This window comes from Rhinopithecus roxellana, chromosome 9 (genome assembly GCF_007565055.1).
Source record: "Rhinopithecus roxellana isolate Shanxi Qingling chromosome 9, ASM756505v1, whole genome shotgun sequence".
In the NCBI taxonomy this organism is placed as follows: Eukaryota; Metazoa; Chordata; class Mammalia; order Primates; family Cercopithecidae; genus Rhinopithecus; species Rhinopithecus roxellana.
In genome coordinates this window covers 133,543,327-133,569,890 of record NC_044557.1, presented here as the reverse complement: position 1 = coordinate 133,569,890, position 26,564 = coordinate 133,543,327, and the positions used below count along the sequence as shown (strand labels likewise).

The 26,564-nt window shown below is 40.7% G+C and overlaps 1 protein-coding gene and 1 pseudogene across 1 annotated transcript in view; one reads left to right on the top strand and one right to left on the bottom strand.

Annotated features, from left to right (window-relative positions):
* Nucleotides 1-5,083: 5,083 nt before the first annotated feature.
* On the top strand, nt 5,084-5,629 carry LOC104668821 (annotated as a pseudogene).
* A 16,304-nt stretch (nt 5,630-21,933) lies between these two features.
* Nucleotides 21,934-26,564, bottom strand: part of CPA6 (carboxypeptidase A6) — a 334,748-nt gene continuing 330,117 nt past the window's right edge. Inside the window, exon 11 of the mRNA XM_010371606.2 lies at nt 21,934-22,452. Within this exon, the coding sequence (XP_010369908.1) occupies nt 22,265-22,452 (188 nt within the window). The 3' untranslated portion in view covers nt 21,934-22,264. The remainder of the gene's footprint in view (nt 22,453-26,564) is intronic.

The window sequence follows — 26,564 nt, the reverse complement described above, 5'->3', positions numbered from 1 at the left end:
AGTTCTTGCTCAGTTCATGTGAAATCCAGTTGTTTAAAAGCCTGGTTCCCAACGGGGCGTGGTGGCTCACGCCTGTAATCCTAGCACTTTGGAAGGTTGAGGTGGGTGGATCACTGGAGGTCAGGAGTTCAGCCTGGCCAACATGGTGAAACCGCATTTCTACTAAAAATACAAAAATTAGCCAGGTGTGGTCCAGCTTACAGGCAGGCACCTGTAATCCCAGCTACTCCAGAGGCTGAGGCACGAGAATCGCTTGAATCTGAGAGGTGGAGGTTGCAGTGAGTCGAGATCATGTCACTGCACTTCAGCCTGGGTGACAGAGTGAGACCCTGTCTCAAAAAAATAACAAAACAAAACAAAACAAAACCAGTCTGTTTCCCCACTCCCCACCCCACCTATCTCTCTTGCTCCTGCTGTTGCCATGTGATGAACCTGCTCCCCCTTCACTTTTCACCACTGAAAACTTCGGTTTCCACAATTGAAAACTTCTGAGGCCCTCACCAGAAGCAAATGCCAGCACCACATTTCCTGTACACCCTGCAGAACAGTGATCCACTCACACCTCTTTTCTTTATAAACTACCCAGTCTCACGTGTTCCTTTGTAGTACTGCAAAGCACTAACACAAAAAATGGAACCAAACAACATGTGGTTCCTCATTTCTTAGATGGCTATCATCAAGACACAAGTTCAGGCTGGTTGTCTGATTTCCCCAGCATGATTAAGCTCCAGTTGCCCATAGTGGCACTGGGCAGTGAATTGGCTGCCCTTCCTTTCCTGCCTCACTTCCCTGTTTATCCGCTGGTGTTTCTGGGATACCCTCTCAAAGAAAGTGCTTGTACTAGAATCCTTGCTTTGGAATCTGCTTCTTGGGGAACCCAAACTAAAATACTAAGAATATCTAGCTAATTAATCAATTCATCAAATATACACTGAATATTTACTCTGTGCTTGGCACATTGTTCAATGCTGACGATTCAGCGCAAACAAGTTAGGCATCCTTTCCGTTCTCATGGAGGGTGTTGAAGCAGGTAATAAAGGCATCAAGCAAATTACAAGAGAGATGAGTGTTACAAAGAAGTGGGTGAGGGAAGGCCTTCTTAATTAAGAATGAGACCTGAAGAATGGGAAGCAGTTTTCCTGGAGAAGAGGGTGGGGAAAATTTTCCAGGTACACAAACCCACTCCCAGATAAGGGTGAACCTGGTGCTTTGGGAGATCGTGAGAAAACCATATGGCTCTTGCAGAAAGAGTTGGAGGAAAATAGCTGAAGTAGATACTTTACCTTCAAGGAAAGACTTGATGTCCAGCTGTGGAGTGCATGGTCGGCAGACAGTCTACAGCTGTTAGCTGGTTCAGGTCGGCCTCAGCGCCTGAGAGCTGCCTTGACCAAGGTCTGGAGCAGCCTGCATCTGGTGACCAAGCAAGATTGGGATATAGAGGCCCAGCTGTCTGGCCTTGTGGGGGACATTCTTCTTTAAAAATTTTAGGCATTAATATATTACATACTAAAATTTAAGAAAAAAATTGGTTAACATACTGTATTTCCATTTTTTTTCTTTCAGTAGTTTTTGGGGAACAGGTGGTTTTTGATTACATACACAAGTTCTTTAATGGTAATTTCTTTTCTTTTCTTTTTTCTTTTTTTTGGGGACAGAGTTTTGCTCTTGTCTCCCAGGCTGGAGTGCAATGGCACGATCTCGGCTCACTGCAAGCTCCACCTCCTGGGTTCAAACGATTCTCCTGGCTTAGCCTCCCCAATAGCTAGGATTACAGGTGTGCGTCACTGGCTAATTTTTGTATTTTTAGTAGAGACGGAGTTTCACCATGTTGGCCAGGCTGGTCTCGAACTCCTGACCTCAGGTGATCTGCCTGCCTCAACCTCTCAAAGTGCTGGGATTACAGGTGTGAGCCACTGTGACTGGCCTTTAGTGGTAATTTCTGAGATTTTATGCAACTGTCACTTGAGCAGTGTCCGCTGTACCCAATATATAGTCTTTTATCCTTCTCCCCATTCCCAGCCCTTTCCCCAAGTCCCAAAAGTCCATTGTATCATTCTTATGCCTTTGCAACCTCATAGCTTAGCTTCCACTGTTAAGTGAGGATATGAGATATTTGGTTTTCCATTCCTGAGTTACTTCACTTAGAATAATGGTCTCCAATTCCATCCAGGTTGCTGCGAATGCCATTATTTTGTTCCTTTTTATGGTTGAGTAATATTCCATGGTATATATTATATATATACACACCATGATATATATACACTATATATAATATATAATATATACCATGGTGTTTATATATAATATATAATATATGCCATGGTGTGTATATATATAATATATATACATCATGGTGTATATAATGTATATAATATATATACCATGGCATATATGTTATATATGTAACATATATATCATGGTATATATTATATATAATATATACACACGTATACCACATTTTTTAATCCACTCATTGACTGATGGGCATTTAGGCTGGTTCCATATTTTGCAATTGCAAATGTGCTGCAATAAATGTGTGTGTGCAAGTGTTTTTCTCATATAATGACTTCTTTTCCTCTGGGTAGATACCTAGTAGTGGGATTGCTGGATCAAATGGTAAATCTATTTTTAGTTCTTTAAGGAATCTCCATACTGTTTTCCATAGTGGTTGTACTTGTTTACATTCCCATAGCAGTGTAAAAGTGTTCCCTTTTCACCACATCCCTGCCAACATGTAGTATTTTTTGATTTTTTTTAATTGTGACCATTCTTGCAGGAGTAAAGTGGTATTGCATTGTGGTTTTGATTTGTATTTCCCCGATAATTAGTGACGTTGAGCATTTTTTCATGTTTGTTGGCCATTTGTATATCTTGTTTTGAGAATTGCCTATTCATGTCCTTTGCCCACTTTTTGATGGGATTATTTGTTTGTTTCTTGCTGATTTGAGTTCCTTGTGGATTCTGGTTATTAGTCCTTTGCTGGATGCATAGTTTGTGAATATTCCCCTTGCGGGGGACATTCTGACCGGCAATAGTCAACCCAGAGCTCCTGGCTGAGTTTGCTGGGTCTGCAACACAGTTGAATTACTTCCTCAGTCCAGTCCTGCTTTGGCCTACTCCCCTTTGCAGGTGTTGATTCTTGATAAACATCTTGCCTCAAACTGTTGGAACCTACTCCCAGAGAACTCTACGTCCCATAGCAGCGAAACAAGAAGGCTTTGTATCATGGGTGATAATATTACCAAGTATCTCCTAAAACACAATGAAGGTGAGGGCTCTTGTGTCCTGAGAGGGATGGACTATACTTTCAGGGAGCAAGAACAACTTCGGAGTCCTCACTGAAGGATTTACACATAAGTTTGCAACATGTAAGTTGAGAGATTTTGGAATTCAGAGAATTCAGGGGGAGTAAGGATTTTTGAAGAGCATAAACATTTTGGGGGTACATTTAAAATGCTTTTTATTAAATTAGCTGGGTGTGGTGGCACGCACCTATAATCTCAGCTATGTGGGAGGCTGAGGCAGGAGAATTGCTTGAACTTGGGAGACAAAGGTTGCAGTGAGCCAAGATCGCATCACTGCACTCCAGGCTGGGTGACAGAGTGAGACTCTATCACAAAAAAAAAAAAAAAAAAAAAAAAAAAAAGGCTTTTTATTCTTTGTATGTATTTTTCTAAATTTGTCTCAAGTGATACCATTTGTATTTGGTTATATAAATTAACTATATTAGTAATCTGGCTATTTGGATTTATATGTTCTTTTATCCACGGGATCTCCCAGGACTGTGAGCAAAAGGGAACATCACAGAAATACTTTTTCCATAGAGGATAATATCAGATTCCATACTGCTGGCATTTAAAATTTTATGTTCTGTCTGGGCAGTAGACTTTTAAAAATATAATTAGATGCTACTCCAGTGGGTACTTTATAAAGCATTAAAATATTAAATAACTTGATGAATGTTTAACTTAGCTGGAATGAGGGTAACTACATTCCTCTGTCCTTACTGTAAGGTGTACTACTACGATCCAGTCTGCCCCCAAAATACAGATACAGAAGCTCCTTCCCCCTGCTAATGGTCCTGAGATGCTATAGATACCTGTCCTTATTACAGGTATCTTGGAGGACATGGTGGATGGTGTGATTCCAGTTTCTGAAAGCCAGAGGGTTAGTGAGGGGTGTTGCTACCCAGGCAACTGAGCAGTTGCTCTGCAGACCCTGCTGAAGTGCTGGAAGTATCGCCATCTGGCGCAGCTCCTCACAGACATCCCTTCCTGGGTCCCCTGGCTCAAGTGCACCCTGACTTGGGGACTCCTCTTTGAAGGCAGTCCAGGGATCTCTGACCCAAAGCTCTCTTTTTCCCTTCCTCTAGTCACTTCCTCAGGTTTTGATGCCTCCCCTCAGGCCAGATTATAGTCAAATACCCTCCTTTCTCCTTGAGATTGAAAGGACTATCACTCTCTTTAGCACTTTCTAGGTGATTTCAGAGGAAAACAATATATAGTTTAAATTTCCTGCCATATAGCAATATATGGTTTGAATATGTAAAAAATGAAAGCAATTCCATTTACACGAAGTTCTAGAACGAACAAAACCTCTCTGTGGTGATAAATATCAGAATAGTGGTTGCCTCTGGAGGGAGTATTGACTGGAAAGAGGCATGAGGATCTTTTCTAGAATGAAGGAAATGTTCTTGATGGGAGTGGGGGTATATGTTTGTGAAAATTTATTGAACTATATATTTAAACTATGCATTTATTTTATGTACATTTAAACAGATAAAGCAGGATGACAAATAGTTCAAAAATGAAAGAGAAATGTCCATGTGAGAATAATTCAGCAAACATTTAGATGTCAAAATGGTTTGGTTTTAAATTTCTGACTTTATTAGGGCCATTTACAGGAAAGGCCCCACTAGCAGCATGTAGCTCTGCTAAGGGATATAACAACATTTTTATCCACAGGCAATGATTTCTTATTAGTCAAGCTCTTTAGATAGAGGAGAAATGTCTGCACATTGCATGTGTTTAAAAGTTAGCTAGAACTCATCGCTCTTCCTCTTCCCCTAAGTGGCCTGAGGTGATCTGTGAAAACGGTTTGCCGCTCACTTGACCCAGAAAACTCCACGAAATCATGAAAATCAAGAGGTTCAAATCTTCATGTTCACCACTTGTGAAACTGCCAAGGCCATGAAGGCTATGCCTATACGGAAAGCAACCAAGTATCTGAAAGATGTCACTTTACAGAAACTGTGTACTGTTCCGAAGTTACAATTGTGCAGTTGGTAGGTGCTCCCAGGCCAAACATTGTGGCTGGGCACACGGCTGGTGGCCCAAAGAGTCTTGAATTTTTGCTGCACGTGCTTTAAAATGCAGACAGTAATGCTGAACTTCAGGGTTTAGATGTAGATTCTCTGGTCATTGAGCACAGCCAGGTGAACAAAGCACCTAAGATGCGCCATCGGACTTACAGAGCTCATGGTCAGATCAACCCATACGTGAGCTCTCCCTGCCACATCGAGATGATCTTTGCTGAAAAGGAACACATTGAACCAGAAGAAGAGGTTGCACAGAAAAAAAAGATATCCCAGTAGAAACTGAAGAGGCAAAAACATATGACATGGGAATAAATTCACCACAAATAAAGACAAAAGGTAAAAAAAAAAAAAAAAAAAAAAAAGTTTTTACTAGACGAGATTCAGTATACGTTTCTGTAGCTTTTGTCAATAGCTGACCCCCAATGTTTCTACCTACAGAGTGGTCACTAAGTTTAGAAATATAGGTGGCTCTCTGCCCTATCTCACTATGTTAAGTGACCACCAATTAGTGCCTGCACTTAACACAGGAGGAAAGGTCACCTGGAGAGCACCACCACATGACCCCAGGGTGGTGAGGAACTCGTAGGATGATCATACCTAAAATTAGATTGCATGATTTAGCCCTGTGGAGTATGCTGCATTATGGCCAGATCAGACCACCCTTGGGTATCAGGTAAGCCAGAAAAAATTAGGACACGGAATGAAAAGTTGAATTTGAATACTGGATAAGCAACAAATAACTTTTTGTATAAGTATGCAAGGAATACTTATATATCCCTTGCATATTTCGGATGTATACGCATGGACATACTTGCAAGGGACATAATTATACTAAAAACGTATCTGGTTTTTAATCTGAAACTTAAATTTAATTGTGACTGGGTGCAGTGGCTCATGCCTGTAATCCTAGCACTTTGGGAGGCTGAGGAGGGTGGATCACCTGAGACCAGAGTTTGAGACCAGCCTGGCCAACATGGTGAAACCCTGTCTCTACTAAAAATATCAAAAATTAGCCGGGCATGGTGGCGGGCGCTTATAATCCCAGCTACTTGGGAGACAGAGGCAGGAGATTTTCTTGAACCGGGGAGGTGGAGGCTGCAGTGAGCTGAGATCATACCACTACACTCCAGCCTGGGCAACAAGAGCAAAACACTGTTTCAAAAAAAAAAAAAAGAAATATAAATTTAAAAAAAATAAGTTTAATTGAGTGTCCTCCTGCATTTTTATGTGCAAAGTCTGGTAAGCATGAGGTACCCTAAAAAGGCAGGTTCCTCCTTGCCACCCACCATGAAAACCAGAGACAAAAATCTGACTCAGTGGTTTTCAAACTTTAGCTTGCATCAGAATCACTTGTAGAGCTTGTTAAAACCCAGATTATTAGTCAGAGTTTCTGATTCAGTAGGTCTGGGGTGAGGCCCTGAAAATTTGCATTTCTTAACATTCCCAGGCATTGCTGATCCTGCTGATTCCAGGGGTCATATCTGAGAACTACTGATCTGAGGTGATGCATTACAGATGCATGTGTAGGGATTGCTAGAAATGCCATGTTAATGTATCCTGTTCATTGTGATTCTGCCTAGCACATTGAACTATGCATTGCTAATGAGGGACAACACATCAAACATATAATATACTGTAATGTAATATCAATAAACCATTTATTATGCATAGTTGCCTATGTTTCCAGACTTTGTGGCCACTCTGTAGGGAAGCTATTTGCCTCTGTAGTGAAAGGATTGCATTTTAATGAGTGTGAAATTAAAATTCCATGTTAAAATTAGAATAGAACCCAAACTTCGATAAACCCATAAAATAGTAATATCAGAAAACCTTTGTTAAATTATATACCAAATAAATATTTAACAAGGTGTGACACTCAGGAATTTTATTTATATTTTATTAAACACCACAATTTCTACAACATATTATTTATACACAGAGTGACTATACAACCTCAGGATTTTTGGAGTACCTGGGATGGAGTTTCTAAACCATGACTTCTCCAGGGACCTGGTCTTGTTGGAGAAAGATTTAAGAGGCGTTTGCTTGTGCTATCCATAGAACTGAAAAATACTGAAATGTTCTAAAGTAACTTTGAAGCTGACATTTCATATTTCCACCATCAAAACTTTCGCACTTCTTTTTTCTTTTTTTTTTTGAGACTGGATCTCATTCTGTCACCAGGCTGGAGTACAGTGGCATGATCTTGGCTCACTGCAACCTCCGCCTCCTGGGTTCAAGCAATTCTCCTGCCTCAGCCTCCCGAGTAGATGGGACTACAGGCGCATGCCACCATGCCTGGCTAATTTTTTGTGCTCTTAGTAGAGATGGGGTTTCACCATGTTAGCCAAGATGGTCTTGATCTCCTAACCTCGTGATCTGCCCGCCTCGGCCTCCCAAAGTGCTGGGATTACAGGCGTGAGCTACCGCGCCTGGCTATTTTTTCTTTTTTTTTTTTTTAACTTTTCTATTTCTTGGCCTACTGATTTGGATTTTCTCTTTTGAGGGAGAATGATACACAGGAGAGACATATATAGGAAAAGAATAAAATAAAGTACTAGAAATTTTTGCTGAGTGTCTGAGTCCTTTGGCCACTGTTGGGAGATCATTGACCACAAATACACATAGAATGCAAGGACTACTTTCAGAGATATATGTATACTGAATAATTTATGGATGAAATGAGACATCTGTGATTTGCTTTGAAATACTGCAACATGCAGCTGGGCATAGTGGCTCATGCCTGTAATCCCAGGGCTTTGGGAGGCCAGGTGGGAGGATTACTTTAAGCCCAGGAATTTGAGACCAGCTGGGGCAATATAGCGAGACTCTGTCTCCACAAATTTTTTTTTTGAGACGGAGTTTCGCTCTGCCGCCCAGGCTGGAGTGCAGTGGCTGAATCTCAGCTCACTGCAAGCTCCGCTTCCCGGGTTCACGCCGTTCTCCTGCCTCAGCCTCCCGAGTAGCTGGGACTACAGGCGCCCGCCACGTCGCCCGGCTAGTTTTTTGTATTTTTAGTAGAGACAGGGTTTCACCATGTTAGCCAGGATGGTCTCGATCTCCTGACCTCGTGATCCGCCCGTCTCGGCCTCCCAAAGTGCTGGGATTACAGGCTTGAGCCACTGCGCCCGGCCTTTTTTTTTTTTTTTTTTTTTTTAAATTAGCTGGACATGGTGGTGCGTGCCTGTAATCCCAGCTACTCAGGAGGCTGAGACAGGAGAATCCCTTGAGCCCAGGAGTTAGAGGTTACAGTGAGCTATGATCATGTCACTGAAGACTAGCCTGAGTAACACAACAAGACCCTGTCTCTAAAAATGAACAAGCCAGCCTGGGCAACATGGCAAAACCCCATTCCTACAAAAAATAAAAAATTAGCCAGGTGTGGTAGCATCGGCCTCTGGTCCCAGCTAGTAGGGAGGCTGGAAAAAAAAAAAAAAAAAAAAAGAAAAGAAAAAAAGAAAAAGAAAAGAGAAAAAAATAAAATAAAAAGTAAAATACTGAAACAAGCAAAAAGTTGAAAGAGGAAAGATGAAATAAGTTTGGCAAAATAAAATGTTAGTAATTGTTGAAACTATGATGGGGTTTATTATGATGTACTACTTTTGTATATATTTGAAAATTTCAATATGTTAAAAAAAGTGTAAAGCTCGGCATGTATTCTTACCGCTGTCACTAATGGGACAAGAAACCATACTCAAATCACATAGATATACTGTGCCTCAATTTTTACAAATGATTGTATAGCAATTATTCAATCAGCATAGGTATTGAGCTCGGCTTACTGTGTAGGGAGCATTCTGATGTTGCTACCTAAATTCCCAGGTATGTTGTTAGATAACTGACAAGTGTAAAGTACTTTAAAAAATTTAAACCACTTTTTATATATTATTATCCACATTGAAATTATTTGAGTACAAATGCTTGGAGCACAGATCGTCAGTAAATGAAGGTTCCTGAAAGCTTCTCTTTTTCATGCTTAAAAATAGTTACTTAGCTTAGGTATTTGTTGAGATAGCAGCTGCTCAGACTCCTACGTTGAGAATAGGACAGAAAAAAAAATAGTATGTTACACATCTTGGCTCCTTTTATGCTTCCGAGGAAAAAGCAAAGCAACCTTTAAGATTTCTAATACCATCTGTATCTACTACATGGTTATATTACTGTGTAAATAACATTATATTATTTAATTTGGACTTTTTTTTGTGATCAGTTCCCCAAAAGGCAGGTAAATATCAAAGGAAAAACTTAAAGGGTAAAAATATGCACGCTTGCATGTCTGTTGCTGTATGTGTGCACAAGCATAAACAATTTAAAAATTTTGGACTACAGTCCAGGCGTGACTGTGTGGCACACTGCCAGAATAGGAAACATAACATCCCTTTTCCTATTTATAGGCTTGAAGCCATGGGTATGGTTGAGGTCCAGAATGACCCGCCACCTGAGGACCTGGAAAATGAGTGCATGGTCACACACCTGGCCTTTAGTGGACTGGTAGACTGCATGTCCCTGACTGGTGCTGAAGAAGCAGAAAAAGCAAAACGATGGCAAACAAGGATGAGACGTGCCTTGCACATCAGTAGAGAATGTGTAGACACAGGTATGAAATGATAAGTGTAGGGTGTACTAATCCTCCTGAATAGTTAGAAATCGTTTCCTGTGGTTGTTAAGCAATTATCCCCCGCTCGAAGGTGCGTTCAGTGCAGAGGGTTAAAATTCTTTCATGATGTGGCATGTCTGAGCTACCTGTCCCTTTCCACAGATGAGAGCATACTAGAAGGGTTAGTTTTAGAAGGAAGAGTGGAGACATATCCAGTTTGAGACCTACCTGGAACGGCAGGCAGGATGGCAGGGCTTCAGCTGGGGATGGTGATGGAGGTGGGGGAGTTTTCTGAGCAGTGGAAGGCAAGAGAGGGTGCTGGTTATCCAGAGGCAACAGAGAAGTTGCTAAGAGAGAAGCTGCTAAATATCGATGCAAAGCTTACCTTCTTTACAATTTTGCCTGTAGATTACCTTGACAGGAGGCAGTATCAATCACACTGTAGTTACTCAATAAACACTTACTGAACAAATGCACGAATTCCTTTGGGATGTGAATTTTTCTCTGGCAGATTGTTATATACTCAGACTGGTAAGTATATCCATAAACTATTTTAGTTTTGTTACTTTATTTATATTTGAGACAGGGTCTTGCTCTGTCGCCCAGTGCAGTGGCGTGATCCTCAGCCTTTACCTCCCAGGCTCAAGTGATCCTCTTGCCTTGGTCTCCCAAAGTGCTGGGATTACACCACACCCAGCCCTAGTTTTGATACTTTAGACTTATAAGAATAAAACCCTTATTATTCCAGAGTGCCAAATAGGGATATTTTTTTCCCATGGAAGCCTGTATTTAAATGACCTTTAAAGGACATATTTATTGAAACAGTTTTTCTCCAAGTTGACAAATTTGTTAACAGTGGGCTATAGAAAAAAAATGAACTTCCTAATTAGACAAGTAGCTTGTGTGTCTAGTCATTTGAGTGTGAGAAAAGTAGATCAAGGTGGAAACTTAATGATTTCCCCATCGTCAATAAAGATCATAATCACTGAAGATCACTGCATATTAAAAAAATTTTTTCTAATTCAGTGGTGTCTCATCTGATCTGCAAACTTTTACTAGACTAGTATTTTTTTCCTCCAGTGACAGGGCTTACCTGAATTCTCTACCTTATATTCTTACATATTTGTAAAATTTAGAAAACCTTGCGTGGTATGGACAATGTGAGCTCAGGTTCTTTGCTACTGTTTTCCATGTTACCTCCTTTAATCCTTGTAATACATCTGTGATATAGGTCTTGTTATCCCCATTTTGCAGATAAAAACCAAAGGAGGCCTCCTCTGGAGGGCAAGTTAGAGAGCCAGGCCTGATAATCAGAACATTTTCTTTTTTCTACATGAAAAGCCAAACATACACTTGTCTTATTCTGCTCTACTTTTACAAGAGGAATTACTTTGAAATTTTGAAAACGTCTAATTCCATGGTTTACTCTAGCCATTTTCATTGATCTTTTGGAAACAAAATCTTACTTCTTTTTTCCCCTTAGTGTTCTAGAACTAAAGGCACAGATTAAAATCTATGTGATCCTGCAAAGAATGACTGGGCTAAATATAAAATTAGATAGTATGGAAAACTGAGCCATTATGTTCATATTCAACCACTAAAGGTTTTTAATAAAATATATTGAAAGGGCCTGGCGTGTGGCTCACGCCTGTAATCCCAGCACTTTGGGAGGTCAAGGCAGGCGAATCACAAGGTCAGGAGTTCGTGACCAGCCTGGCCAACCTGGTAAAACCCCGTCTCTACTAAAAATACAAAAATTATCTGGGCATGGTGGCAGGCACCTGTAATCCCAGCTACTCAGGAGCCTGAGGCAGGAGAATCACTTGAACCTGGGAGACGGAGGTTGCAGGGAACTGAGATCACGCCATTGCACTGCAGCCTGGGCAACAAGAGCAAAACTCTGTCTCAAAAAAAAAAAAAAAAAAAAAAAAAATATATATATATATATATATACACACACACACACACACACACACACACACAGGGGCCAGGCAAGGTAGCTCATGCCTGTAATTTCAGCACTTTGGGAGACTGAGGTGGATGGATGGCTTGAGGTCAGGAGTTCGAGACCAATTTGGCCAACATGGTGAAATCCCCCTCTACTAAAAATACAAAAATTAAAAATCAGCTGGGTGTAGTGGCGCATGCCTGTAATCCCAGCTACTCAGGCGGCTAAGGCAGAAGAATTGCTCAAACCTGGGAGGTGGAGGTTGCAGTGAGCCAAGATGCCACCACTGCACTCTAGCCTGGGTGACAGAGTGAGACTCCATCTCAAAAAAAAAAATACATACATACATATAGATAGATAGATAGATAGATAGATAGATAGATAGATAGATAGAGGTTGAGTATCCCTTATCCAAAATGCTTGGGATGCAGAGGTGTTCCAGATTTTGGGTTTTCTTGGATTTTGGGATGTTTGCATATACATAATAAAATATCTTGGAGGATGAGACCGAAGTCTAAATGCAAAATTTATGTGTATTTCTTATATACCTTATATGGAGGTAAACCTATACAATATTTTAAATACTTTTATGCATGACACAAAGTTTTGACTGTGTTTTGACTGCAACTTGTCACATGAGGTCAGATGTGGAATTTTCCACTTGTGGTGTCATGTCAGTTCTCACAAAGTTTCAAATTTTGGCGCATTTTGGATTTTGAATTTTCAGATTAGTGTTGCTCAACCCGTACCAAAAGTTGGTGCTAGCTGATTAAGCAGAAAAGGAGTTTATTATGTGGATATTTAGGAGAGAACGAGCTCAAGCCTTAGAGGTTAGGAATAACACCCAACTACAGGCTGCAGAACTGGCCTGAGGTGTTTAACCATGGCCCCCACGACTGTCCTACAAGCACGGAGGGACACTGCTGGTACCCCCACCCAACACTGCCATTTCCACAGCAGCAACTTGGCCACCATTTTTGCCATCATAAGGATTCTGTATGACATTTCCTTCCTCAAGTTGCTCCACTTTGTTTCCCTGAAATTTCCTATACTGATTTTTTTTTAAAACCCTATATTGATATCTTTTTATTGTGGTAAGAACATTTAACATGAGATCTACTCTCAAGTATTTTTAAGCATACAATCCAGTATTATTAACTACAGGCACGATATTGTACAATGGATCTCTAGAACTTATTCATCTTGCATAGTTGAAAATTTGACCCATTGAGTAGCAACCATCACTCTGGAACAGATTCTTACTGGGACAGCCTAAGTCATCTGCCTATATTTTGTAAAACAGATCACAGAACTACATTTTTTGGGTTCTATCTTAGCAAGGCAGGATTCTTAAAGCTTCACATTCTTATACATGACAAAAGTATCCAAAGGTGCTAGCCACACAGAAATTACTGCAAATGTCCACTACAGATTTTAATTGACAAAACTGGAATCCAAATGGTTCATCCCAAAATAACAATGACTAGTAATTTCAAAATTTCAAATTATTGATTTGAACACTGTAAAAGCAATATATAATCTTTAGCAATGAGTCCTAAAAATTCCCTTTTTTTTACACTCCTATCCAGTATCCTACAAACTGCAGCTGCCTGTGCCTGCCTACTCCCCTCAAAGTCCCTGAGAAAGCTCCCATTCCTTGTCTAAAGACTCTCTTCTTTCCCTCCTGCTTTCCTCAGCCCTCCTCCCAGTTTCCCATGGCAAAAGCTCAAGAACTGGTCTAGTAAGACAGAAGCCGCCTTGGAGGGAGGCAGAGGAAAGAGATTAAGGCTGGCAAAACTAGAATTCTCTTTAAGAGAAGGGATGGGGCCGGGCGCGGTGGCTCAAGCCTGTAATCCCAGCACTTTGGGAGGCCGAGACGGGCGGATCACGAGGTCAGGAGATCGAGACCATCCTGGCTAACACTGTGAAACCCCGTCTCTACTAAGAAAATTCAAAAAACTAGCCGGGCGACGTGGCAGGCGCCTGTAGTCCCAGCTACTCGGGAGGCTGAGGCAGGAGAATGGCGTAAACCCGGGAGGCGGAAGTTGCAGTGAGCTGAGAGCCGGCCACTGCACTCCAGCCTGGGCGGCAGAGCGAGACTCCGTCTCAAAAAAAAAAAAAAAAAAAAAAAGAGAAGGGATGGGAAAGGGAGAGAGAGACACTGGTACACTAAAAGCTTGTAACCAGTCATAGGATGGACACTTTTATTAGTGATCCTTAAGCATTACTTGGAATAATTGACTGTTTTTTTTGTTTGTTTTTTGTTTTTTGTTTTTTTTTGAGACAGAGTCTCGCTCTGTCGCCCGGGCTGGAGTGCAGTGGCCGGATCTCAGCTCACTGCAAGCTCCGCCTCCCGGGTTTACACCATTCTCCTGCCTCAGCCTCCCCAGTACCTGGGACTACAGGCGCCCGCCACCTCGCCCGGCTAGCTTTTTGTATTCTTTAGTAGAGACGGGGTTTCACCGTGTTAGCCAGGATGGTCTCCATCTCCTGACCTCGTGATCCGCCCGTCTCGGCCTCTCAAAGTGCTGGGATTACAGGCTTGAGCCACCGCGCCCCGCCAATTGACTGGTCTTAAAACATGCAGAATGCTGTCAGATCTGGGGTTGAATGTTGATCGTAGTTCCAAGTGTCTTCTATAGGAAAGCAGCTTGGCTAAAGATAATAAATTAAAAGGAGCAGACTCGCAGCTATTTTAAAGGAAAGATAAAGACTAGTGTTCACATTTATGAGTCTAAAAAGAACATTAATTTGATTTCAGGTTCCCAGTACAGAATTAATTCTTTAGCAGTAAATTCTACTAAGAGTTACTATAAATTATTGTCATAGATAGTTAGGTGATTCTCAGATGCTCCTAGTGAGCTCAGTGCTACCTCTTTAGGATATTCTCATGGGTCTTCCTTGATAGTTTGCGACAAGCACAATGACACTTCAAATATTCATTCCTTTATGACATTTTCTTGACCCTGACACAAAGCTATTAAACTGTCTACTCATGTTTACTGCTCCATCAAATGAAAACTTTACACAATATTTCTGATCAGCATTGCTTGAGATAGACAGCTGCATCTAAATACATCCAGCAACACCATTTCTGCTTAGCAGATATCAGATTGTTTCCCTTAGAACACTGAATACAGCTCCAAATTACTGAAGAATTCCATCTAGGATAGTAGGGATTTTTGTCTCTGCCAAAAGGATAGCTGTCACAGAAACACAAGAACTGAACCTAACATCAGTCATTTGGTTATTGCAAATAATTTCTTCCACTGGACTGCTGGCTCACATTCACGGAAGGGCTAGGTATTGCTGCTACCTTTCAGTTCTTCCCAACTGGGGAAGCATTTGCTGTTCAGTCAGTTTGAAACTTATACTGTTTCAGTGTCATGGATAGGTCATGAAGCTAGCCTCTTAGTTTAACTCATAACTAAATTGTAAGGTTAATAATACTCAGTGTATATGCTATAACATCCTAAGTTGTAATTGGATGTGCTTGCCTTGCCTAGCCTGGGCTAGTAAAACAAGGATAGATGCCCTGGGCCGAGACTCCTATTGGGCATCCACTGGGGAAAGAGGAAATAGTCCTAGAAGTCATAACTGCAGAAACAGAGTCAGAGGGTGGAAAATGAGGACGTAATTAGGGTCTGCCTTAAAAGATCTTCAAGCTGCCTTATTTTCACGTGCATTATTCAGACGTCTTAGCAGTTCCTGGTGCAATGTGTTTTGTGAAATATATTAGGCATTCTGTGTAGCTGTTTCCAGGTTTATTATGCAATATTCTGATTCTGATTCATGAAAATATTGCATTAAATACAATTGCTCATGTAATTACTGTGCTTAATCTACAGCATACTTTAATTAATACTGCACAGAATTCTGATTTAATCAATTAGATTTGATCTAGTGCAACTTAGCTGTAAATACTTTTTATGATGCAGCTGCCCAAAATAATTATTGAGACCTAGGGTAATATACAACTCTAAAACTAACACATTTCCAATGTTGAGAAGAGCACATCATAATTTGAACTATAATTTTATTATTTACAAAAGTAAACTACAAAGAGTAGATCATTCCATTTCCACTAATAGCCTATTAAAAAAAATCTCATTGGGAGTGTTAGATCTTAAAAAATATGTTTTATTTTTTAAAGATTAAACTCAAGCAAGAGTCACTGCTTTCTGGCTGTGTAAATAGTCTTTTTTTTTTTTTTTTTTTTTTTTTTTTTTTTTTTTGAGACGGAGTCTCACTCTGTCACCCAGGCTGGAGTACACTGGCGTGATCTCGGCTCACTGCAGGCTCCACCTCCTGGGTTCACGCCATTCTCCTGCCTCAGCCTCCCGAGTAGCTAGGACTACAGGCGCCTACCACGCCTGGCTAATTTTTTGTATTTTTAGTAGAGACGGGGTTTCACCGTGTTAGCCAGGATGGTCTCCATCTCCTGACCTCATGATCCGCCCGCCTCGGCCTCCCAAAGTGCTGGGATTACAGGCTTGAGCCACCGTGCACGGTCAATAGTCTCATTAACATCAATATCTCATGATGTTTCTCAATGTTATAGGTTAAATTTTATCTCCCCCTTCCCCGCAAAGAGATACGTTGAAGTTTTAACTTCCAGTACCTCGGAATGTAGGGTCATTGCAGATATAGTCAGGATGAGGTCATACTGGAATAAGGTGGGACCCTGATCCAATATGACTGTTGTCTTTCTAAGATAAATGTGATGGCAGAAACACACAAAGAGAAGGACATAGAAGTTCAAGGCAGAGCTTAGTGTTTTGTAGCTGCAAGCCAAGGAATGCTAAGGACTGCTGGTAACCAACCAGAAGCTAGGAAGAGGCAAGGGAGGGGTTCTCCTACAGGTTTCACAGCAAACATGGCCCCACTGACATCTTGATTTTGGACTTCTAGGCTCCAGAACTGTGAGAGACAAAATGTGTATTTGGTTTGGTTTGGTCTGGTTTGGTTTTAGAGACAGGGTCTCACTCTGTCACCCAGGCTGGAGTACAGTGTTGTAATCATAGCTTACTGCAGCCTTGAATTCCTGGTGTCAAGCAATTGTTCCGCTTCAGCCTTGTGAGTAGCTGGGACTACAGGTGCATGCCACCACACCTGGCTAATTTTTTTATTTTTAGCTTTTGCAGACACAGGGCCTCACTATGTTGCCCAGGCTGGTCTCAAACTCCTGGCTTCATGCAATCCTCCTGCCTCAGCTCCTCAAAGTGCTGGAATTACAGGTGTGAGCCACCACACTTGGCCAAATTTGTGTTGTTTTAAGTAATCCAATTTGTGGTCCTTGGTTACAGCGGCCCTAAGAAACTAAAATACTTGCTAAAACTGAAGAAGCTGAGAATTTAAACTCAATATAACCAGAATTTATGAAATTACTTTTTTATAATAGTGAGGAAAAAGGTATCTTGCTGAACTATTTTTAAAAGTGCATATGCTGTTTTTAGTTGAAGTAAACCTTTTCATTCTTAAGTATTGACATAAATATAACACTTTTGTTCCTCAGACACAGCAACTAGCAGAATGCCTTAAACATAAATCATTCCACAGTATATTTTGCAGCTTCATTTAAAAAGATTAAAAATGAAAATAGCCCATAAATACTAAAATACTCTCTTATAGAATATGAGCCATAAAATACATACAGAACTACTGAAACGTGAGAGTAATCATTGAAAAGAATTTGCATGAGGTTCATCAAGGCAAAATTTCATCTTGAATGTATGTATGAATAATAAAGAAACTATATGCCCTGCAGTTTGTGGATTATTCAGATTCTATATTTTCTGTTGCCTTATTTTGGCTTTGAAAAAAATACTCTTAGCACTAATACTATGTGATGTGCAGGGCCAAATAAAAGAATATACATTTTAGTTTTTGGCATTAACTTGCTAACAGACCTTATTACATAGATTTGGTACGGATGAAAATTAAAAATATAATGAAAAACAAATTTGGGGCTGGGTGTAGTGACTCATGCCTGTAATCCCAGCATTTTGGGAGGCCGAGGTAGGTGGATCACTTGAGGCCAGGAGTTTGAGACCAGCCTGGCTGATATGGCAAAACCCTGTCTCTACTAAAAAAACCCCAAAAATTAGCCAGGCGTAGTGACGCATGCCTGTAGTCACAGCTACTTGGGAGGCTGAGGCAGGAGAATAGCTTGAACCCGGGAGGCAGAGGTTGCAGTGAGCCAAGATCGTGCCACTGCACTCCAGCCTGGGCGACAGAGCAAGACTCTGTCTCAAAAAAAAAAAAAAAAAAAAAAAAAAAAAAAAAAAAAAAAAAAAAAATTTGGTGGTATCATTTGTAAATTCTTTGATTTTTGTTTCCCCTGAATACCCGAGTTGACTATTGTTTTGTTGTCACAAGAGTGTGTCACAAGAGTGATGACATTTGCTGGAAAGACATTAGTGGATACCTGCAAAGGATCTGGAAGCAGGCAGCTCTCAGAGCAGGGACTACGGCAGCACGCTCCCAACCAGAGGGGAAAATCTCTTGACATCAAGTGTCCCGGAAGGCCACCAGGCACTAGCTGAATTGCTGTGCATCTGGTCAGGTCCATTGAGGAGCAGCACCTTTCCATTCTTCAAGGTCTTCACAAGCCTCCAGCCCTCGGGTTTGTTCTGGACATTTTGGTTTTTGCCTATTACACTGGTAGAAATAGCTAACATAATACAACCCCCCACCCCAGATCATTTGAGATGGAAGAATGAATTCCACAGATGGAATGAATTGAAGTTTGAATTCCCAGGTGTAGTACTCCTTAGCAGGACCAAGCCTCAAAACTGCCTGAGATCCATTCCTACAGATATATAACTAGGACTACAAAATAAAAAGATAACTAAGATTGATAAAACATAGACAAACTAAGATATACTGACTACAATATTCTAGTTTCTGTGCTAAGCACTCCGCATATAGTATCACTTAATATTTCTTTTCAATTTAATTTTGATATATTTTATAAACATCAGAACAATTGAGTGGTGAGTTGTTGGGAGCTGGTTTTTAAAAATTATTTTCCTTTGAAAGGAATATACTCTTTGGTATGTATATGTCAATATTACAAAATAAAAACAATATTCCAAAAAAGTTAAATAATACGGTAAGGCTAATACTTAAAACAAGTATTTTGTTTCATCTCGTCTTACTAATTACAATTATTTACTCCTTACTTATTCCCTCTCATTGTCTGGTATTTTAAATCTTTTTAGTTATTTCTTCTAGTATTTTCTTTCTTATTTCTAAATAACATACATATATAGATAATTCCTGATTTTTTAGTCTTTTTGTCCACTGACTTCCTTTTTTTTTTTTGTCTATTGACTTCCTTCTATGGAAGATGAGGATTGACCCTCCTATACCTCCTCTTCCTGCATTCTTGCATACATTTCAGTTCCTCCTATCCTTCTGATATATTTATATCATAATTTTTGGTTAAATTAATATCTAGGGCTAATATTATTTTGATTATATAAGTATTATTTATAGCTAAGTCACAGAGTATATCATGATTCTATTTCTTCTCTTGTATAACTCATTGTTTCCACTAGTTAATAAATACTTTTTTTTTTTTTTTTTTTTGAGGCAGAGTCTCACTCTGTCGCCGGGGCTGGAGTGCAGTGGCCGGATCTCAGCTCACTGCAAGCTCCGCCTCCCGGGTTTACGCCATTCTCCTGCCTCAGCCTCCCGAGTAGCTGGGACTACAGGCGCCCGCCACTTCGCCCGGCTAGTTTTTGTATTTTTAGTAGAGACGGGGTTTCACCGTGTTAGCCAGGATGGTCTCGATCTCCCGAACTCGTGGTCCGCCCGTCTCGGCCTCCCAAAGTGCTGGGATTACAGGCTTGAGCCACCGCGCCCGGCCAATAAATACATTTTTTTATTTGCTTGGTTGTATGTGCTTTTATTACTCATTCATACCATGGTTCTCTAATGTAAGTAAAAATGGCCTTTGAACATGTTTAAATGTTCTATCTGTTGCATATTTATCTTGAAGAATTTCATCTGAAGTCTTCAGTTCTCCTCCTCCTACCCCAAGTTAGTTGTTCTGTAAGTTTGACATATAGCTACTACCTGCAGATCCGTTCACCACGATCTTCAGATATTTTTATTGGTTTCCCTGTGTTCCTAAATCCTTTGTCTTTCTCTTGCTATCCTCCCTCTTTTTGGTAGATCACATTCTCCAGGGTTTTCCTGAGAAAGGTAAGTAACTTAGGGCCTCACTTCTATGAAAATGTTGAGATTCTACCCTTACAATTCAATGACAATTTTTCTAAGTTTAGATTTTTTTTTTTTTTGGTCTAATTTTTCCTCAAAAACTCTGAAGGCATTTCTCCATTGTCTTTCAGCTATAATGGTGCTGTTGAGCAGCTGCAGGCTACTCTAGTCCTCATTATGTTGTCTGTGTCCCCCATCCCCCAACACCCTAGAAGTTTTTAGACTCATCTCTTTATCCTGGTGTTCATGATATGCCCTGGTCAGGCAAATCCTCTAAGAGGATTTGTATTTGCTTGTACCAAATGCTTGGGGGGTATTGCCAGTCTGGGATTAAACTGAATTAAATTCTTGGCTAGAGGTTTATCAGACCATTTAGATAGTCAGATTTTGGACCACAAACTTGTGTGAGGCTGCCTCATGGTTCCAAATTCTCAGTGGCAATTTCTTTCTTCTCCACTCTTGCCAAAATTTGAAATGGTCAATTTTTCTTGTGGCCCATTAGAAGTACTATGGAGGCTTATTTCTAATTTACCCTTACACTGAAGGTATCATTCTTTGGAATCCCAGAATTCTGGTAGAAGGAGAATCTGTTAGACTTCCCAACTTGCAGTAGCCCTGGGCTTGGCTCTCTGGCTCCATTCCTCAAAATGCCCACACTCAGCTGGTTTGACAAACACTCTCAGGATAACAGTGGTGCACTTGCCTTTCTAGATTTTTCCACTCGATAGCTGGCTGGCGTGGATTTTCTTTTTTGTCTGATAACTTTAAGATGATTTTTAAAAAATTATATATATTTTTTCTTCCCTTTTTTTGAGACAGGGTCTCACTCTGTTGCCCAGGTTGGAGTGCAATGGTGCAATCATAACTCACTGCAGCCTCAGCCTCTCCAGGCTCAAGTGATCCTCCCACCTCAGCCTCCCAGGTAGCTGGGACTGCAGGCATGTTCATGCCTGACTGATTTTATTTTTTTCTTCTATATCGTGTAGTGATGGGGTTTCACCATGTTGCCCAGGCTGATCTTGAATTCCTGGGCTCAAGTGATCTTCCCACCTTGGCCTTCCAAAGTGTTGGGATCATAGGTATGAGCCACTGTGCCTGGCCTAAAATATGATATTTTGTCTAGAAGTTTTAGTTATTTCCAGCAGTCCAGATACCTATCTTGTCATTGCCCTAGAAATGGAAGTCCATGATTTTAAATATATTTCTAAGCCTCAATTTCCTCAATTGAAAAATGAGGATAGTTTATACCTCATAGTATTGTACTATTGTGGGGAATAAGTGAGATGATTAGTGTAAAGCTCTTAATTCTGTGCCTGCACTTCAATTAATGTTTACTTATTTTTTTTTAATGGCATTCTCAGAGTCTAAACATACATTGCTCTATCTTGCTATATTTTTATTCATATATGGTGCACCTAATACCAAGGAAATGAAGATGTGAATAATCTAAGGTTCTAATAAATTTTATGTTTTATATATATATATATGAGATGGAGTATCACTCTGTCGTGCGATCTCAGCTCACTGCAGCCTCCGCCTCCTGGGTTCAAGCGAATCTCCTGCCTCAGTTTCCCAAGTAGCTGGGACTACAGGCAAGCGCCACCATGCCCAGCTAATTTTTGTATTTTTAGTAGAGATGGGGTTTCACCATGTTGGCCAGGATGGTCTTGATCTCTTGACCTCGTCATCTGCCCGCCTCAGCCCAAATTGCTGGGATTACAAGCGTGAGCCACTGCTCCCGGCCTATGTTTATTATATTAAGAAACATAGTTGGCTTTTTCCATTTCATAATTTTCCATTTCCAGTAAGAACCAAGTAATTAAATATCATTACTAGCCTAGATCTTAATTGAGAACATGAAATTTATTGAAGGGAAATCCTCAATTAATTTGTACATTTCTTGAGAAATGGGAAATTTGAAAACATTCCCTCCCACCATAATCAAATAAGACTCTAAAGGGATAGAAAAATGGATACTTTTTCTTATAATAAACTAGGCTATGCCCTATTTTTTCTGTTTTCTATTGCCACAAAGTCAAATTGCATGGGGTCTTTTTAAAGTCCATAGATATGTTCGCTCTAAGCAGCTGCCCTTCTCTTTGAAAACAGTTTCTATCCAGGGCCAAGTAGGCCTTGCTCAGAATCCTATGGCAGTTGACCTGAGCCTTGGGCTGTCTCAGGGACATTTCTTTAGCAGGTGCATTGTGATATTTTTCACAGCCAGCATAGTTTCTGTACAGGTGGGTTTGATGAGCATCTCTGGAAGTAAAAATCCAAAATGCCCAGTGTCACGCAGTTCGAAAGCAAATGCATAAGGTATTCCATTTTTGTAGGCCCAATCCATTGAGCTACCAGAGCTCACATCTAAAAGTTAAAACAAAAAAAAGATCAGCCTCACTAAAGAGTTCGTATAATTTTCTAAATGCATATACTGTATAGTATCTGCTTATTAAGCTTTACTAAATCCTTCCAATTAAACACTGTTTTAATAAGAATGATTTAACAGGAGTTCCTTGGCATCTGGTGCATGGAACTTATAAATCATCCCTTCAACCATCTTTAAGGATCCAGTCTACGTGTGAATGCCTTACCAGCATGAAGACCTCAAAATTTCTCAACCTCAATTCCAAAAATGTTTATGTTCATCCCCACTTTATTCACCTATAAACAACCTATACTGGGAACTCTTTTTGTTTTTAGTTATCACTCAGTTCTTCTCTACTTCAGTGTCTAGAATACTGAAATTGTGTTCCCAGAAATGTCCTTTTTTTTTTTTTTTTGAGATGGAGTCTCACTCTGTCACCCAGGCTGGAGTGCAGCGTCACCATCTTGGCTCACTGCAACCTCTGCTTCCTGGGTTCAAGTGATTCTCCTGCCTCAGCCTCCCAAGTATCTGGGATTACAGGAACTCACCACCATGCCCAGCTAATTTTTGTATTTGTAGTAGAGACAGGGTTTTACCATGTTGGCCACGTTGGTCTTGAACTCCTGGGCTCAACTCATCCTCCCGCCTTGGCCTCCCGAAGTGCTGGGATTACATGTGTGAGCCACTGCTCCTGGCCCCAGAAAACCTCCTTATTTCTTCCACCTCCCTGTGTTTCCACTCCGGCCTAACCTATTCTGTGCCTTTACTTAGATTGGTAGTTTCCAGATTCCTCCCTGTTTTCTTGTAGTTTCATTTGATTCTCCAGTTGGCCATGGTCAATTATTTCACTGAATTTCTCTCCAGACCCTCAACATGCCTGATTCCTGTCCTTTTTCTGCCTTTGTTTGGCTCATCCTCAATCCCTGGCCCAGTTTCTCTGCTTCCGCTAGGTGAGGGAGCTAGAGAAAGTCTTTGCTGAGCAGAGATCCTATAAAGTCACACTACCTCATTACTGAAGTCTCTTTCTGCCCCCATGCTGCTCTAGGTTCCTTTTCTAGTTCATTTACTGAAACTTTCCCATTCTCTTCTCATCTTCACTCTACACTGTCCCCACTACTCTAGATCAGGGGTCCCCAACCCCCAGGCCACAGACCGGTACTGGTATGCTCTATAAGTTCCACGCATTGGTCCTGGTCCGTGGCCTGTTAGAACTTGGGCTGCACAGTGGGAGATGAGTGGTGGGTGAGCCAGTGAAGCTTCACCTGTATTTACAGCCACTCACTATCACTTGCATTACTGCCTGAGCTCTGCCTCTTGTCAGATCAGTGGCAGCATTAGATTCTCATAAGAGCATGAGCCCTATCCTGGACTGCACATGTGAGGGATCTAGGTTGTGTGCTCCTTTTAAGAATCTTATGCCTGATGAACTGTCACTGTCTCCCATCACCCCTAGATGGGACTGTCTAGTTGCAGGAAAACAAGCTCAGGGCTCCCAGTGATTCTACATTATGGTGAATTATATAATTATTTCATTATATATTACAATGTAATAATAATGGAAATAAAGTGTGCAACAAATGTAATGCACTTGAATCATCCCCAAACCATCCCTCCCCCACCCCACCCCTGTCAGTGGAATAATTGTCTTCCATGAAACCAGTCCCTGGTGCCAAAAAGGTTGGGGACTGCAGCTGTAGACGATTGCCCCATTGCCTCCTCTACTGACATTAGAGCCCTCTGACTTTCCCCCTTTGAGCTCAGAGGAAGAAATGCTCCTTGTCTTTCACATGTGTCACCCCTTGATACTGTTGGTTATTGTCAACTCTGGTAGTAAAAGGCCCTTCTCCATGACTTTGTGTTATTAATTATGCATCTGCATTGGTCCAAGTACTCAAGGACCCCTTTCCTACAGCACTTCCTTCACATTACCCTATCATATGCCCTTGGTTACCCTATTCTTTTTCCTCTTTCTTTTGCTTTAGAACCCGAGGGAGAACCTACATATACTGTGTCTACATCCTCAGCCACTTTCAATCTGGCTATTGCCTCTACCCGTGTATTAAACTTTCTTTTTGAAGATTACCAATGACCGCAGGTCTAGCCTCTTTTTCCGTTTTCCCCTCAGATCCCACTTTCAGTGTCTCCACAGCCTTTAAAACAGCTGACAAGCCCTCTGGCTACTCTCTCCTTCTGGCTCCTGTGACCTCACACTCTTTAGCTTTTCAGCACAGAGTTGAAAGCAGGGAACTAGACGTAGCCTGCAGCCTGGGCTGTATCTGATCCCACCACATAGCGGGTAACTTCTCTGTGCCTCAGTTTCCCTTTTTGAAAAAGAGACTGATGATAATACAGTACCTGCATAGCATAGGGTTGTGGGGAAAATTAAATAAAGTAATAAATCACTTGAAAGTACTCAAGATATATTAACTGTTATTATTTTGTCTCTTTATACCCCCAAGTGCATATGTAGTTTTTAGTCTAACAGGCTTTTAATAATAATTCATTAAATGATAAATGTTTCATGGAAAAATCTTTGTATACATTTTTCCTGAAATTTATATAATCTAGCTTGAGATAATCCTATCATTATTATCATTAAATTTTCAAAGCATGGTCATTTACTCAAAAAATATTGCTTTTATGCTATTTTTCCTAGGACAAGTTAGAGATGGAATTATTATTATTATTGTTATTTTTTCTTGAGCCAGAGTCTCCCTCTGTCACCCAGGTTGGAGTGCAGTGGTGTGATCTTGACTCACTGCAACCTCTGTCCCCCTGGTTCAAGCGATTTTCCTGCCTCAGTCAACTGAGTAGCTGGGATTACAGGCGACCCTCACCATGCCAAGCTAATTTTTTGTATTTTTAGTAGAGACGGGGTTTCACCACGTTGGCCAGGCTGGTCTTGAACTCCTGCTCAGGTGATCCACCCATCTCGACCTTCCAAAGTGCTGGGATTATAGGCGTGAGCCACCGTGCCAGGCCAGAGATGGAATTATTATATAAAGATGACAATTAAAATGACTGTTTCTCAGATTCCCTTTGCTTCAGTTAAGGACAGAAAATAGGCTGTGGCTTCAGTGTCCCTCTGGTTAGGGTACATTGGAACTACAAATAGTAGTCATAGTAGCCAAGTCAGAGACAATATGTGCCAACAGTTACATCATGGTGATGTGACAGCCGCATTTCTTTTTTTTTTTTGAAACGGAGTCTTGCTCTGTCACTCAGGCTGGAGCGCAATGGCACCATCTTGGCTCACTGCAATCTCTGCTCCTGGGATTCAAGAGATTCTCCTGCCTCAGCCTCCCAATTAGCTGTGATTACAGGTGCCCCCTACCTCTGCTTCCCTGGTTCAAGCAATTCTCCCGCCTCAGCCAACTGTGTAGCTGGGATTACAGGCATATGCCTCCATGCCCGGTTAATTTTTGTCTTTTTAGTAGAGAAGGGGTTTTGCCATGTTGACCAGGCTGGTCTCGAACTCCTGACCTCAGATGATGCACCTGCTTTGGCCTTCCAAAGTGCTAGGATTATAGGCATGAGCCACAGAACCCGGCCAACTACCTCATTCCTATGGTAATAGATTGTTCTCAGTAAATATAATACTCTGACTGTGCCTCTATACAAAGTTGAAAAGGTAAACAGTAAGATCTAAAAAAATTAATGTTTAAAAATTGTTTATATATATTATGTTGGCATTAATTGGTAATATGATTTTTTAAATACAGTTTTTTTCCCTTTGAAGGTGGCCACTGAAAAACAGTTTTAAAAAGGTCAACATGAGACCAATGAACATGGACTTTGAAAAAATAAATAAAACTATTGATACTCCTGACATTCTCATTATTAGAATAAACTTATTTGTCAATGTTAATTGACAAACCAAGTGTTTACTCTGAAGGCTGAAGAAAGTGAGTGGTAAAATATTAGGAATACAATGATAGGTAGATTAAAGAAGTCAAGGAGAATTTTGCTACTTTACTCAGAAGCATAATCAGATGTCACTACCTACACATATACATACAACATGTGTGTGTTTACCTTCATTTGCATACACATTCATATATACATGATTTCTCACTAGATTTTCCAAGTCATATAGTGAATACATTTTACA